The following is a 15,242-nucleotide window of genomic DNA, read 5'->3' on the forward strand; positions in this document are numbered from 1 at the left end:
TTCTACGAGCAGTTCTTTGCCCTAGTGCAGGAGGGGTCTGTGGCAGATTACCGAGAGAGATTTGAGCATTTGTCCAGCAGGGTAGAGCGCTTGTCCGATATCATGCTGGAGGGGAATTTCATGAAGGGGTTAAAGGCAGATGTTAGAGCAGTGGTGCAGGTCCTGATGCCCAGGGACCTGGGGGAGGCCATGAAGCTTGCACAGCTGGTAGAAAATCAAAAGAATATGGTGAAGGGAGCTAGGAATAGCAGCTCAGGAGGCACTTACAGGTGGACAACTACCCACCTAGCCTCCAAGGGAGCGTCTACAGGTGGGATGAAAGAAGTTCCGAAGGAAAAAACAACAGGAGGAAATGGGGGGCAGTTCAAGAAACTTACTGAGAAGGAAATACAAGAGAAGAGGGAAATACATGCCAGGGCATAAGTGCAAGGATCGAACTCTTCAAGTTCTCCTCGTTTGTGAAGACGAGGAAGATGAAGAGGGAAGGGAGAGCGGTTCTGAGGTGGAGGAGAAAAAGCTTAATCTGGATGTGGCAGAAGTCTCTCTTAACTCCGTAGTGAGATTCACTCCGAGTCACACTATGAAGGTGAAAAGAGAGATAGCTGACCGTGAAGTTGTGGTTTTGATCGATAGTGGGGCAACCCACAATTTCATTTCCACCCAGATTGTGGAGCTGCTGTGGATGGAGTTAGTAGATACAGGAGGATATGGGGTGATGATGGGCACGGGGAAGGTAGAAATGGGAAGAGGAGTCTGTAGAGGGGTGGTGTTGAAGATCCAAGGTATCCAAGTGAAGGAAGACTTCCTTCCCCTAGAATTGGGGAATACGGATGTCATCCTAGGGATGAAGTGGTTGTAGACCTTGGGAGAAACCAAGCTCAATTGGGGTACTCTGAGGGTGATTCAAGGTGATGCGGGGCTGACCAAGGCAGGGGTTTCTCTTAAATCCCTAATCAAGACAATTCAGGAGAAGGGGGAAGGCTATTTGGTGGAATTACACAGATTGGAGGGAGTGAGTTGTGAGGAAGGGGGAGACATACCCCTCTCTGTACAGCCTTTGATCCAGGAATTCTATAAGGTTTTTCAACCACCTCTAAGGTTGCCACCACCTAGAGAGCAGGAGCATGCCATCACATTGAGGGAGGGAGTGTCACCTGTCAGTGTACAACCTTACCGTTACCCTCAGTTTCAGAAAGACGAAATAGAAAAGCTGATCAGAGAAATGCTGGAAGAAGGGATCATCGGGCCCAGCACTAGCCCGTTCTCTAGTCATGTTCTATTGGTGAAGAAGAAGGATGGCAGCTGGCGGTTCTGTGTAGACTACGGCGTACTCAATAAGGAAACTGTACCTGATAAGTTTCCTATACCAGTGATTGACGAGCTGTTAGATGAATTGAGTGGGAGAGTGATCTTCAGCAAGATCGACTTGAAATCAGGATATCATCAGATTCGAATGAAGAAAGACGATGTACCCAAGACCGCTTTTAGAACCCATGAGGGCCACTATGAGTTCCTAGTGATGCCCTTTGGCCTCACCAATGCCCTAGCCACGTTTCAGGCACTCATGATTAAGATCTTCAAATAGTATCTCAAACGATTTGTTTTGGTTCTTCGATGACATCCTAGTGTATAGTAGAACGGAGGAGCATTGGGAGCATTTGAAGAAGGTGCTAGAGGATCTACAGGAGCACCAGTTGAGGGCTAACTTGAAGAAGTGCTTCTTCGCACAAGCCAGTGTAGAGTACTTGGGGCACGTGGTATCCAAGGAAGGGGTAGCAGCAGATCAGTCCAAGATTGAAGCCATTAAAGTGACCATTGCCTAAAAATCTGAAGGAGTTGAGGGGATTCCTAGGGCTTATAGGATACTACAGAAGATTTGTGTAGGGATACAACACTATAGCATGGCCACTCACTGGGCAGTTGAAGAAAGATGGGTTCCTATGGGGGGAAGCAGCCACGATAACTTTCGAGAAGTTGAAGAAAGCTATGACCACAGTCCCGGTCTTAGCTTTGCCGGATTTTACTCAAGTCTTCATAGTAGAGACAGATGCATCGGGGTATGGATTAGGAGCAGTGCTGATGCAGAACCACAGGCCCATGGCCTATTTCAGTCAGGTGTTGACTGCCAGAGCCCGGCTGAAATCTGTCTATGAGAGGGAATTAATGGCAATTGTTTTGGCCATCCAAAAGTGGCGTCCCAACTTACTCAGGAGACATTTCATCATCAGGATCGACTAACGGAGCCTGAAATATTTGCTGGAATAACACATGGTGACAAATGAGCATCAGAGGTGACTATCCAAACTGCTAGGATATGATTTTGAGATTCAGTACAGGCCAGGGGTAGAAATTAAGGCAGAAGATGCCTTGTCCAGGTGCATGGGGGAGCTGCAGACAATGGCTGTATCAGTCCCAATGATGCTAGATTGGGAAGCCATCAAGGAGGAGAGTGTCAGCGATGAGGAACTAGGCAAGATCAGGGCTGACTTACTAAAGGAAGAGGGTAGCCATCTAGGGTGCTCATTGGAGGGGGAGAAATTGTTGTACCAGGGGAGGTTTGTGTTGCCCAGAACATCAATTCACATTCCACATTTGCTCCAGGAGTTCCATGGGACTGTAGTGGGAGGTCATTCAGGAGTGCTAAAGACCTACAGGAGACTCGTGGCAGAGGTGTACTGGAAAGGTATGCATAAGGATGTGGAAGAGATGGTATCTAAGTGCGAGGTTTGCCAAAGGAATAAGTATCAAGCTATGTCACCAGGGGGGTTACTGCAGCCATTGGCTTTACCAGGTCGAGTCTGGGTGGAGGTATCTATGAACTTCATTGATGGGCTACCCCGCTCTGAGGGATTCACTGTGATTTTGGTGGTGGTGGATAGATTAAGCAAATATGCTCACTTCATTCCTTTACGCCATCCATACACTACGGTGACAGTAGCATCAACATTCATTAAAGAGATAGTTAGATTACACGGGGTACCAGAAGTGATAGTATCAGACTGAGAGATAAAGTGTTCCTCAGTCATTTCTGGAAAGAATTGTTCTGACTGCAGGGGACTGTGCTGAAAAGGAGTATTGCTTACCACCCACAGACGGATGGTCAAACAGAGGTAGTCAACCGGAGCTTGGAGATTTATCTGAGATGCTTTGCATCAGAGACACCCAAGCTATGGGCTAAATGGCTATCATGGGCCAAGTATTGGTACAATACCTCCTTTCATTCAGCTTCTCAGATGACCCCGTTCAAGATGTTGTACGGAAGGGATCCGCCCCATTTGGTGCATTTTGGGAGTAACAGTACTCCAGTTTCTTCAGTAGAGGAGTATTTGAAGGAGAGGGATAAAATACTTGAAGAGTTAAAAAGACATCTGTTGAGAGCTCAACAGATTATGAAGAAACAAGCTGATGGGCATAGGAAGGATATTCAGTTTGAAGTGGGCGAGAGGGTGTTTTTGAAACTCTGTCCATATCGACAGAAAACGGTCACCAACCGTAGGAATGAGAAGTTGGCTCCAATGTACTTTGGTCCTTATGAAGTGTTGGAGAAAATTGGAGCCGTGGCATATCGTTTGAAGCTACCACCTATGGCGACGATGCACCCCGTTTTCCATATATCCCAGCTGAGGCGAGCCATTAGAGATTATGCTAACAGTTCGGTGTTACCAGGGACATTAACTATTGAGATGGAAATGATATTGGAACCTTTGGAGCTTATGGAGGTTCATCAGAAAGCAGATGGAGCTACAGAAGTTCTGATCAAATGGAAGAACCTCCCTGACTTCGAGGCCACGTGGGAGCCATACGAGCGGAAGAAACGACAATTTCCTGACTTCCACCTTGAGGACAAGGTGATTCTTTGGGAGGGCGGTAATGTTAGACTGGTCCACTATGGACCGGTCCAGCCGGCCCAGTCCCGTGGGCCGGTTTAATTTGTTTACAGCAGAAGGGGGCCGGCGGCACCTAGGAGAGAGGAGGGGGTGGGGTCCACTTGATATTCAAATTCAATCTTGGAGCCAAAAGGGGTGTGGCAAGGGCAATCAGGTCATTTTGTATTAATTTTGAATTTCATGCATTAAGTGGGGAAAAGCTAGGGTTAGGGTTATGTGAAATTTTCTGAAAGTTCTCTTGGGTTTCTCTTGTGGCTAGGGCTCTAGATTGTTTTCTAGAGATTGGGAGAGTGTGATCCTCCTCTCGAATAGGGATCTCTTGTATCTTTGTTGTTTTTCTTGCATCTACTATTAATATCAACTCTTTTGGTGCGATTTCTCTCAAGTTTTCTCTCTGTTTTCCCTGTTTTTCCTCTGTTGACTGCTGTTTTCCTGCTGTAAACAGCAGTTTGGTTGCTGTTTTCTTCTGATTTGGGCTATGAACTACTTGATTTCGAATAATCACTTCACTTGTTTTTGTTGTTGTGCTCCAATTGTTGTCAGCTACTTCAGTTGCCTTATTGATTGCTGAGATCCACTCGTGCCTTCCTTGCTAATACACTTTTGCTTTAATCTCTCATGCTATTCCATCTTCAATCTTAGGCTCGGGTCTTCTATCACTCAATGTTTTTGGAAAATATCTTATTTTTGTTCGCATTCTCAAGCAATTTTGAAAATGGAATTTATATTGTTGGAATTCATATTGGACAACTAAAATTTGCTTTTTTTTAGATATCTGCATAATTTATGTAGTTTTTTTTATTTGAGAAAATGAACGAATTGGTCACCTAATTTTTTTTTTGAAGTACCAAAATAATTTTCAACTATAAAAAATTATCGATTTGGTCTTTTGACTCTTTACCTATCCCATTTAAAAAATCGAGGAACTAAATGAGACTTTTAGTTAGTCAGGGATCATTTTAGTCTTTTGTAAAGAGCCAGGGGCTATTTTACTTTTTATTTATTTATTTATTGTGAGTCTATTGAAGTCTATAAATAGAACCCTTAGGCATGTAAAATTCATTGATTTTGAATATTAAAATACAAATTCACATTTTTCTCTCTTCTTGTATGTGCTTATTGGAAATGTTTTCTTTGGGTGATTCACTGATGCAGATGAGTCCTTTTAGGAGGAGGTCTGATTCTTTCTTTTTTGGTGATTTTGTATCATTGTTTTATTTATATATTTTTAGTCTATGCTTTGTGTTTGTGATTGAAACTTTATCAAGTGAGGTATGTGCTAGATTTTCTTTTTTAGGGGTGAACTATTTTGGTTTTTGAAATTTATGTGTGTCATTAATTTTCTTGTGGGATTTTAGATTTTGGGTGATTGTTAAAGTAACTTTTGGAATGAATAATTTGTATTTGTTGTTCTTACATCAAAAGTGATGCATTTTTGCTGAAATTATGAGTTAGCAAGTTGCATATTTTATTTTTTTTTTGTCCTCTTGTATCGCAGCAAAGTTTGCATTAGAAATTGTGTATTTTCAACCATATATATATATATATAGGGCTGTGAACATGAGCTTATTATAGCCCTACATTTGAGTACCAAATCAGCAAGTGATAACTCAATGATTTTGAGAGCTAGTATGGAGAAACGAATATTCATGCTTTTAGTTATTGAGGCAGATGTTGAACTAAATCATAAAATTTGAACTTGGCTTTTGTTCTAAACTAGAACCAGGTACACATCACTACAACGCAATGTACAAAAATGGCATGACACTTGCGCTTTGTGGCGAGCTTGCGTTTCATGGGCAAGAAATGGATAGAGCTAGTGCGTTGCTTTGCTTAGCTCCTAAATTACACTTCTAATGATTCTTTACCAAGCACTCTCCATTTTAGAAGCCTTGTCATGAGCTTTTTGCTTCCTGTTTTATATGCGTAGGATGAACCACTGATGATGCTAGTTCGTGATATTTCAGATAATATTAGCCACACGTACCTCATGGTATGGATCAACTAAACATTTCTGCAATTCTTTAAAGTGTATATACATACTTTTACATTGAGAGGCTTGGGCTTGTTTATCTTAGGTGTTATGTGGGTTTTGACCTGACAATTGAACAGGCCACCTGACTGAACTAGCTTGCTCAGCCACAACTTAGATCTGCATGGGCCTGATTAAATGTTTTTTGGCTAGGTTCCGAAAGGAAAGCCTAGGTGATTTATTTTCTGGCTGGAATTAGAAAAAGTTGAGTCCAGTCTGACATTTTTCTTAATAATTATTAGGCCATGTATGTTTGCAGGCATGGGTTTATGGATTTGTTGATTTGTAACTCTTTTTTTTTAAAAAAAAACTTGACTTATCACTTAGTAGGACCTTATTTACTGACATCCTACATTGCATAATTTCTTTTGATTTTTAAATTTATGCATAAAACTTTGGACAAGAAGCATTTAGGACCATGAATAAATAGGTAGGGATTGGCTTAGATCTTGATGACAGGATAATGGGGCTGGGGAGAAGGTAGCAGCAGGATTGAAGTCTGAAATAGCCAGAGTATTGAACCCGTGGTGCTTGAGCCAACTTAAATATGGCCAATTTTTGGCCTCATTCTCATGTTCTTAATGATAGTTTCCATATGCGTACTGTAATATTGAACTTTTTACCGTAGAAGTATATATTTTTTCTCCTAGGGCATATTGTATCATACTAACTAAAATTTCTTGCATTATGTTGTTTAATATCACTTTCTTCTCTCTCTCCCTCTCCCTCTCTCTCTCTCTCTCTTTTCTAGATGTGCAGGATTATCCTTCAACTTCTTATTGTGGCACTAAGAATTCTCATTTGGAGAAGATGGAAGTGTGCCATAAACGTCATAAACTGTCTACTTCAAAGCTGGAAGTGTCTACATTTGGTTGTGATGTTTTATCTGCAACTGATAGAACTGATTGCTCTGCATCTACTTCATATAATACAACATTAGACTGTTCAAAGGGAGTAAGCTGCAGAAGTACAATTGATTTGAAAGTAAAGGTACATGCAAATTCTCAAAGACCTAGTGGCTTGATTTCCATAAGGTCAGTTGATTCCAAAGGAAGCTCCCATGAGCAATCCAAGAGAATTCAAATCACTAACAGTGTAAAAGGTGACTGTATGAGTGACCACGAAGATCCATTTGCATTTGATGAAGATAACACAGGTCCATCGAAGTGGGAACAATTTTCTTCCAAAAGAGGAGAAACTCAATCTAGAAAACAAGCTTTTTCAGATAAAGAATATGCCAATGGATCTGAGATTCCGGTTATAGTTATTGAGGATGAATCAAGTCAGCCAATTACTGAAGTCAGCCGACAATTCAGTGATAATTCTTTTCCATCAGTAGATGAAAAGGATCCTAGTCTTCTGGATGACTGTCTTCTTACTTCTGTGAAGGTTATTTTATATTCTTTAAATTTCTTTACGGGTTCTTTGGGAAGAAACATAAATATAATATATTTTATCGACCTACTCTTATTCAGTGATTTTGGCCTTCATTTTAGCTCTCCGAATATGTTTTAATTTTCCATATTTTGATGACACTTGTTTGATATACAGTGTAGATAGACTTGAAAACCAGAAAAAAAAATATATCTTGGACTTTGAATAACAAATGTAGGTTTTGGGTCCGTTATCTTCAGGTTGCAGCTATTCAGATTCTAGGTTGCCGAAGATAACTACTATCTAACTGCCAGCTAAGCTGGCCAACATTTAGGTAGCAGCCATCTTGATGGTTTAAAGAAAAAAGGTTGGAGTCTCTATTGGCGATTCTAGACAGAGCCATGTAGTCTTATCTATTTGCAAATATCTTGGTTGGATTTTGGTTAAACAATTTTCTAATTAGAGATAATGATCAAAATAATCGTCTGACTTTTTTTACGAAAGACCCATATGATATTTAAAAATTCCATTTTAGTTTCTTTACTTTTTAAATGGGGACCTAAATGATCCTACGGAAGGTCTATAGTTTATACTCTATTTAAAGAGTCAAGGGACGAAATTGATACTTTATATAGTGAGGATTATTTTGATCATCTAGAAAAAGTTAGGAGACTAATTAAGTCCTTTTTTCTTACTAATGATGTCTGTCCTTAGGACATAAAAATATGTTCAGTCATTTAAGTTATTTGAGTTACTTTATGTCAGATCTGAAGATCTTTTTTTTTTGGGTTTCCTAATAAAACATACAGCAATTCTGTTTCACTTGTAGGCTAAAATAAATCCCCTTTAACCTTTTCAATTTATTCTGCTGTTCTTGACTGATTTATGATGGTATATTGCTTAATTTAGTATAATATTGAAACTATTATTGCACTTCGATTCTTTTATTCAAATCTCTCCTTGTCCCTAAAGTTTTTGTATTAAAAGAAAGCGGATTTCCAATGTAATTTATGTTTGCATAATTCTGCTGATTCTGCTTTTGATTGTATAGCTCTGTATAATTCCAACTCTCAAAAGCTTATTTGGTTCAGCCTATCGTTTTATTTGCGTCAGGAGTCAAGAAATATGATTTGATCCCTTGTTCGCAGGTTCTTATGAACTTAACAAATGATAACCCTGTTGGTTGTCAACAAATTGGTGCCTGTGGAGGACTGGACACTTTGGCCTCCTTGATTGCTAGTCATTTCCCATCATTTGATTCTTGTCTACCTATTAACACTGAAATTGAAGAGAGTATGACGTCCTTCAACAGAAGCAACGTTTCTGGACTCATTAATGACAGAAAGCTACATGATCATGAATTAGATTTTCTCGTTGCTATTCTGGGCTTGCTTGTGAACCTTGTTGAGAAAGATAGTCTGAACAGGTTAATTTTGTATGCATAACAACCTCTTTACTATTTCTTCCTTCTAAACTTTGACGACATGAAATATAGTTGCAATTGTTTTGTTTGGTTCTACAATGATCAGATGACTTACAGCTGCTGAGGTTTTTTTTGTTCTTTAAAAAAGATGATGCGAGGCTAAGTATTAAACAGAATTGCAGAGATTACATGGACTTAAATATGTGTAGCTTAGCCTTAATTAGGATGGGTTTTATTTCCTTAATGTATGATTTTTTTTTGTCCTAATTGTTTTCTTCCTACTGTTCACTTGAAAAATGGGCTAGCTTGACTGTGGGACATTTGTCAGATAGCTCGTTGTCAGTTTCCTTCCCATTGAAAGTGATTCTAAAGCTTAGGTCCCTCTGAAAAGGTCAGTTTGAAGGTGCCAACAACCTCAAAGCTGGTTTATATCCCAAATAGAACCCGATGAAAGAGAGTTGATAAATGTGTAGGAAAAAGGATTCATCAGCCCCGATGAAAGAGAGGATTAAGTGTACTCCTATGTCAAAAGTCACAATCTTCTCACTAGATATAATACTATTAAAATTATGCTTCATGTATTCTATTTTAGATCTACTCAAACGAAAACATTTAGACTTTAAGATTGACATTCATAATTCAAGTTTTCCTTCAACTCCCTCTCTAGTCTTATCAACAAGAAGAATATCATAAGCAAGAAAGCATACATTAGTAGGGGTGTCAATATTTGACACGACACGAAAATCTGACCCGGACCCGACCCAGAAAATCCGGGTTGGACCTGACCCGACCTAGAAAATCCGGGTTGGACCCGACCCGTTTGAAAATGGGTCGGGTTCGGGTTCACATATTCGACCCGTTTGAAAAAACGGGTCGGGTTCGGGTTGACTCGGTGGGTTGTCGGGTCAACTCGAAAATTGCCGCGCTAGCCAGCCTGTTCTACGTCCGCTCTCGACCGCGCCCGGGTCCGCGCTGTTCTCCTTCCCGAGTCGGGTCGGGTCAACCTGGCAACCCGCCGGGTCGGGTCCGGGTTCAAATTTATGACCTGTTTGGACCTGGGTCAGTTTCGGGTTCGACCCGAACCCGACCCGTGACTCGAAATTGACACCCCTATGCATTAGGGTACATCCTCTTGTAAATGTTTAGTAAGAACATCCACGCCTAATGCAAAAAAATATGAGCTTAAAGCTAATCCTTCGGTTATTGAACTTTTGTATCCCCCTTCTCTTATTTTCGACTAACTTGCTCTTACTATGACTCATCGTGGTGATCATAGTGGTTGTGGTCATGGTGGTCGGACTAATAGTGATCGTGGTTGTGGGGGAATTAATTTCCTCTTGCACTCATTATGGCATACTAATCATCCTTCAGAGTATTGCTAGGCCAAATTCAACTATCCTACCATTGCTCCATGTAAATAGCTTCAATGAGATACCCATTGAGAAATACATTGCTGACATACATTTGTAGGATAGTCCATCCTTGGTTAATGACAACATAGAGAAGAAGATGAATATGATTGAGTCGATCAACAAAAGAGTCTCAAAGTAGCTTTTCATGGAATTGTATATATTTTTTCCAATAATCAAGCCTTGTAGCATTAACTAGAGCGATAAGGATGAAACTTAACCTAACACGTGAAATGGGTGCAACCCAAGGAAGGGTTACAACCAAACCCCATGTATGGTGATCAATTAGAGCACCAATTTTAGTGTAGGTTGCATATTTCGTTTTAGAGTTGAGCTAAGCCTTTTAATGTGTCATGAGAACACCAATAGCAGAGAATGAAAAGTCAAACTAATGAAAGGAAAATAATAATTGATTAAACATTATGAAAGAGTGTAGTGGATGATCAAGATATTGGTGCTTTCCTTTTTGTCCGTCAATTAAATCTAGATTTGAAGGCACAGTTTTAGTCAAATGGTTAGTCATCTGAGATGTGGTACGGAGAGGTGCTTCATAAAATTGGGGTGTAAATGAGTAGAGGTAGCTCATAAGTCGGCTTGACTTGCTAATGAGCTTATCAAGCAATGAGCTCGTGCTCGAGCTCAAGCTTGAGTTCAAACTCGACAAAACTTTGCTCGTCTATTTGCGAGCCGACTTGAATAAATTAATATTCAGAATCTCAATTAAATAAAATTTGGTATAAAATCTTTATATATTAAAATAAAGATATCACATTGAAAGCAACAACAGTTTATACAGATATAAAAAAAAAACTATATTGCTTTCTCCATAAGAAAAAATAATCGCACATCATTTCTCTTAATTTATTATAATGTTTTACTTTGTCATTCCATCATTTTGTCTCATATACGAGCTTTGATGATGCTACCTTTTTTTTCCAAAACAATGACACTGATTGCAACTTCCGCCACGACATCCTATAGCAAAGCAAAGCTCCCGACACGACTTTATCTTGAGTCGAGCTCTCGAGACTGATAAGGAATGGATGAGCCAAACTCAAGCTCATTCTATGGGCTCAACTAGCATTCGTGTTGCTTTTTTGTACAACGAATCTAGCTCGAGCTTGTAAGGGAGCGAACATGTGAGCATTGGTAGGAGAAGTGTGAGAGGAGATACTTTATGAAAGATAACATGTAGAAAGACAGATAATTAACATTTGAATGGATTGCAACACTAATAATACTTTTGAGTGTGAAAATAACCCAAAAAGATGCATCAAATGGATTGATGTGGGAGTTTATCACATCCTAGGCAACTAATATTAAGGTGAGAGTAATATCAAGATGTTAGTATTTTTTGCCAATCATCTTATTTTGTTGAGATATTTATTGACATGATGATTGATGAATAATACTATTTTTAGCTCATGAGCAAATGAATATTGCATATATTCAAGAGAGCATTGTTAGGGAGAATAATTTTAAGTTGAATGAGAAATTTTTTTTTATATAAAATAATTTGAATTCCAAGAAGGCTTCTGATTGACTCCTCAACATCTAAACATTAGTATAGTGGTGTCAATAAATGACCCGACTTAGACCATATTCAAAATTCAGGTTCGGGACCAAAATTTTGATATGTTTAATGAGCAGGTTAGGTTTGGCTTGACTTACGAACCCGATTTTGATATTTTTACCTGGAAGTGACCCATTTATTTTTTTTTTCCTTTAAACTCATTTGTTTGTTGATATGCTCTTTTTATTTTTTTTATCAATTAACTTAAACTCTATAGTTGACAATATATAATTTTTTTTTTTAAATGAAAACATGTTATTTGGTTGCATTCGGGTATTCCAAGTTTCCATAGGTCAAATTTGAGTCCGCCTTTTAACCTGTTCATTAAATGAGTCATTTGATTTTACTGGATTCATATCAGATCAATTTCGGGTCAGATCCAAACCCAACCTGTTATCCGTTTTAGTTGTTTGGTTAGCTGGAAAAAGAATACTAAGTAATCTATATATGTAGTTGAAATTCACCCTTTAATTTATTTTCAATGTATTTGAAATTTGTTTGATTGGACCGAATTTCAAATACATTGTGCGAGTGAATATTTGCATATTATCATTGTCGCTAGCTTGTCTATAGTGACCATTTGTTTACTCATCATTCTCAATTGTTTGTAGTGCCAGCTGTAGCTTGAGGTTACCAAGCACTATTAGACGTCGTTTGTTGCCGTTGGTGCTCCATCAATGGTCACAACCACCACTTGACATCAGTCGCCCGCTACCTTTGCTTGTTGTCGATGTCATGATTTACGTTGGATTCATTTTATTTCAAACCAAACATAAAAAATTGATCTATATTTATTTTACACTTAACCAAATAAATAAAAAATTTTAAATATGTTGCATTTATTTTACGCATATCTTTTACTCTGTTTCTTTGTAAGCAAACCATACGGTCCATTGGAGAATTAGGAATAGAGTATAGAGTAGTGAAGCTGTTGGGGAAAATAGAATATGCCATCTAGAGAGGAATGAAGTCTAAAGAGGAACTTAGCAATATTGAACTCTTTTTTTCTTAAGCATGTAGTTGGGTCTATGATGAAGGGCTGATAGAAAATAATTTCATCCCATTTTATTTTCAATTTCTTTTTTTACTCCTTAATAGAATTTTCATCATGTTGCAGAAAGAATTGGTCAGTGTAGTGTATGCTTGAGAGATGTTATCCTGAAAATAGGTGGAATAGACATTTCTTTGGCTGTCTCTTGAAACATGAACGATGACTGTTAAGCATCCATATGGAAACAATATAGTTAGAGGTTTATCATTTGATATATTTGATGGTGTCCATTTGTTCAGGAGGTGAAGAGTCTAGATGATTGAATTACTCCCGACATCCCATGAAAAAACTAAAAGCCTTAGACTACATAAGCCTTAGACCACATAAGATAGTTGATGCGGTTGAATTTAATAGATGTACAAATTGTGGATAATGGTATCATTTCAGGAAAAATCAGTGGATGAGGCCAATGGGAAAATACACACAAGAGAAAGATAAGAAAAGTGAAGATTTAAACAAACCATAGGGTAAATGGTGTGGTTGTGAGATCACGTTTGCCAATCCCTGATGTTTGAAGTGGGCATTGAGAGTGTGATTTGTGAATTGGCACTTGGTGCAGGAGATCAAGCAAGAGGGGATTTTTGGATGAGAAGCTATGGACAGGTGGGTGAAAGGCTACTGAAGGGGCGCAGACGGTGAGCAGGTTGCAGGATGGGTTTGCAGGCAAGCAAGTGCAATGCAGGCATCTAGGCGTATAGGAAGGGTGGGTCACATGGTGCGGGTGAGTGAGTTTGGAACAGATCACAAGGATGATCAAGCAGACGAGGTGGCATTTGGCTTTAATTAGTTTAACTCCACTCAGATACTTTGTTGAGGTAGAACACTGAACATATTTGAATATTCTCTCAAATTATGCTGTTTTCCCATCTTCTTAAGCTAATCATTATATGTAGAATAAGCCGTTATCTTTTTACCCATTATCTTTTTGTATTTGGTGGGTTATCTGTGGTTCATTTACGTCTATATGCTTGGCCAGATAATTAGGGCTTACTAACTGCAATTGTGAAGCATTAATACTATCTGTGTTTGGGTGCGTGGGAATTATTGTAGAACACTGCAATTAACTTTCATGAAAATCGGTGTTTTTGTATGCATCTTTACTTCTCCAATAATCCGTTTTTACATTGTGCAGCACTAATATTAATGTAGAATTCTATCGCAATATTCAACTTAACCCTAAACTTTACATTCATTTTTGCATGCCTTGGATTTTGTCTGTGATTTTAGCTTTTTATCTGGCTGGGAAATTTTTTTTTTGCCGAGTTTTATTTCTTTTTTACCTGGTGAATATAAATGTACAACATAAAACATTTGTGTAAAGCACACTTTTCCGAATTAATAACTTTACGTTTTATTGTTCTACAGACTGCGGCTTGCGACGGCCCGTGTTTTGGTGAATCAGCAAACAGCATCTGCAAGTAAAGTAATTTACAGGGATGTAGTACCTTTGCTATGCTCCATTTTTATGTCCAATCAGCGAGCTAGGAATGCTGATGAAGAGGAAGAGGTTTTAGCCTATGTAAGAGCAATTGATGAATTTATCATGAATTTTGTCGATGTACTTCTTTCTGTTACAATGAATTTATCTCTTTATTCCATTTGAAGCATAGTTTCACCTTTCTATATGTTCTCAGTATTTATCTCTGGTCTATGTTGCACGGATACTCCTATTTACGAGGCGTGCTGTATCGGACACGTGTCAGATACGGATATGCCTCCGATACGGCACAGATACGTGTCGGATACGGCTTTGCCGTATCCAATTAAAATACTATTTAAATTTTACTGGACACGCGTATCGGATACGCGTGTCCTATTACTATTTAAATTTTACTGGACACGCGTATCGGATACGCGTGTCCTATTAAAAAAAAACACGGAGCCGCAATTTACCCTATTCTTTTCGGCTTTCCACCGTTTCCGCTCAATATCCATATTCATTTATGCGGCTGAAACTTCAAAGAGCTAGGTTTTTCGTTTCCACACAAGTGTTCATTTTCTTCGTTATAGTTGAAGGAGCGGCTCGATGACGCGAGCATAGAAGCAAACAGGATCATCCTTTGTCGACAAAGAGGCTTGACGACGCGAGCATTAAAGTCGATATGATCATCCTTTGTCGACGGAGCGGCTCGACAACGCGAATAGTGAATGCGACGTGAGCAGTGAAGGTTCGTTTTCTTAATCATAGGCTCGGTATCGAGCCGCTCGATATCGCTTGGTACCGAACGGTACTGGAACTCAGTATTGCTCGATACTGCTCGATACCGAGCGGTATTGGAACTCAGTACCGCTCGGTATTGGAACTCAGTACTGCTCGGTACTGTAACTTGGTATTGCTCGGTACTACTCGGTACCGAGCGGTATTGGAACTCAATACTGGTCGGTATTGGAACTCGGTACTACTCGGTATTGGAACTCGGTACCACTCGGTACTGTAACTCGGTATTGCTCGGTACTACTCGGTACCGAGCGGTATTGGAACTCAGTACTGCT

At 39.3% G+C, this 15,242-nt stretch overlaps 1 protein-coding gene across 2 annotated transcripts in view; it reads left to right on the forward strand.

Annotated features, from left to right (window-relative positions):
* Positions 1-15,242, forward strand: part of LOC110106049 — a 52,856-nt gene that overhangs the window by 33,381 nt on the left and 4,233 nt on the right. For both annotated transcript variants that reach the window (XM_020835777.2, XM_028700372.1), the window contains exons 8-10: positions 6,671-7,308; positions 8,442-8,719; positions 14,115-14,268. In XM_020835777.2, coding sequence (XP_020691436.1) covers positions 6,671-7,308; positions 8,442-8,719; positions 14,115-14,268 — 1,070 coding nt within the window. The remainder of the gene's footprint in view (positions 1-6,670; positions 7,309-8,441; positions 8,720-14,114; positions 14,269-15,242) is intronic.

The sequence above is a fragment of the Dendrobium catenatum genome, unplaced genomic scaffold (assembly GCF_001605985.2).
Source record: "Dendrobium catenatum unplaced genomic scaffold, ASM160598v2 fragScaff_scaffold_1497, whole genome shotgun sequence".
NCBI classification, from domain to species: domain Eukaryota; kingdom Viridiplantae; phylum Streptophyta; class Magnoliopsida; order Asparagales; family Orchidaceae; genus Dendrobium; species Dendrobium catenatum.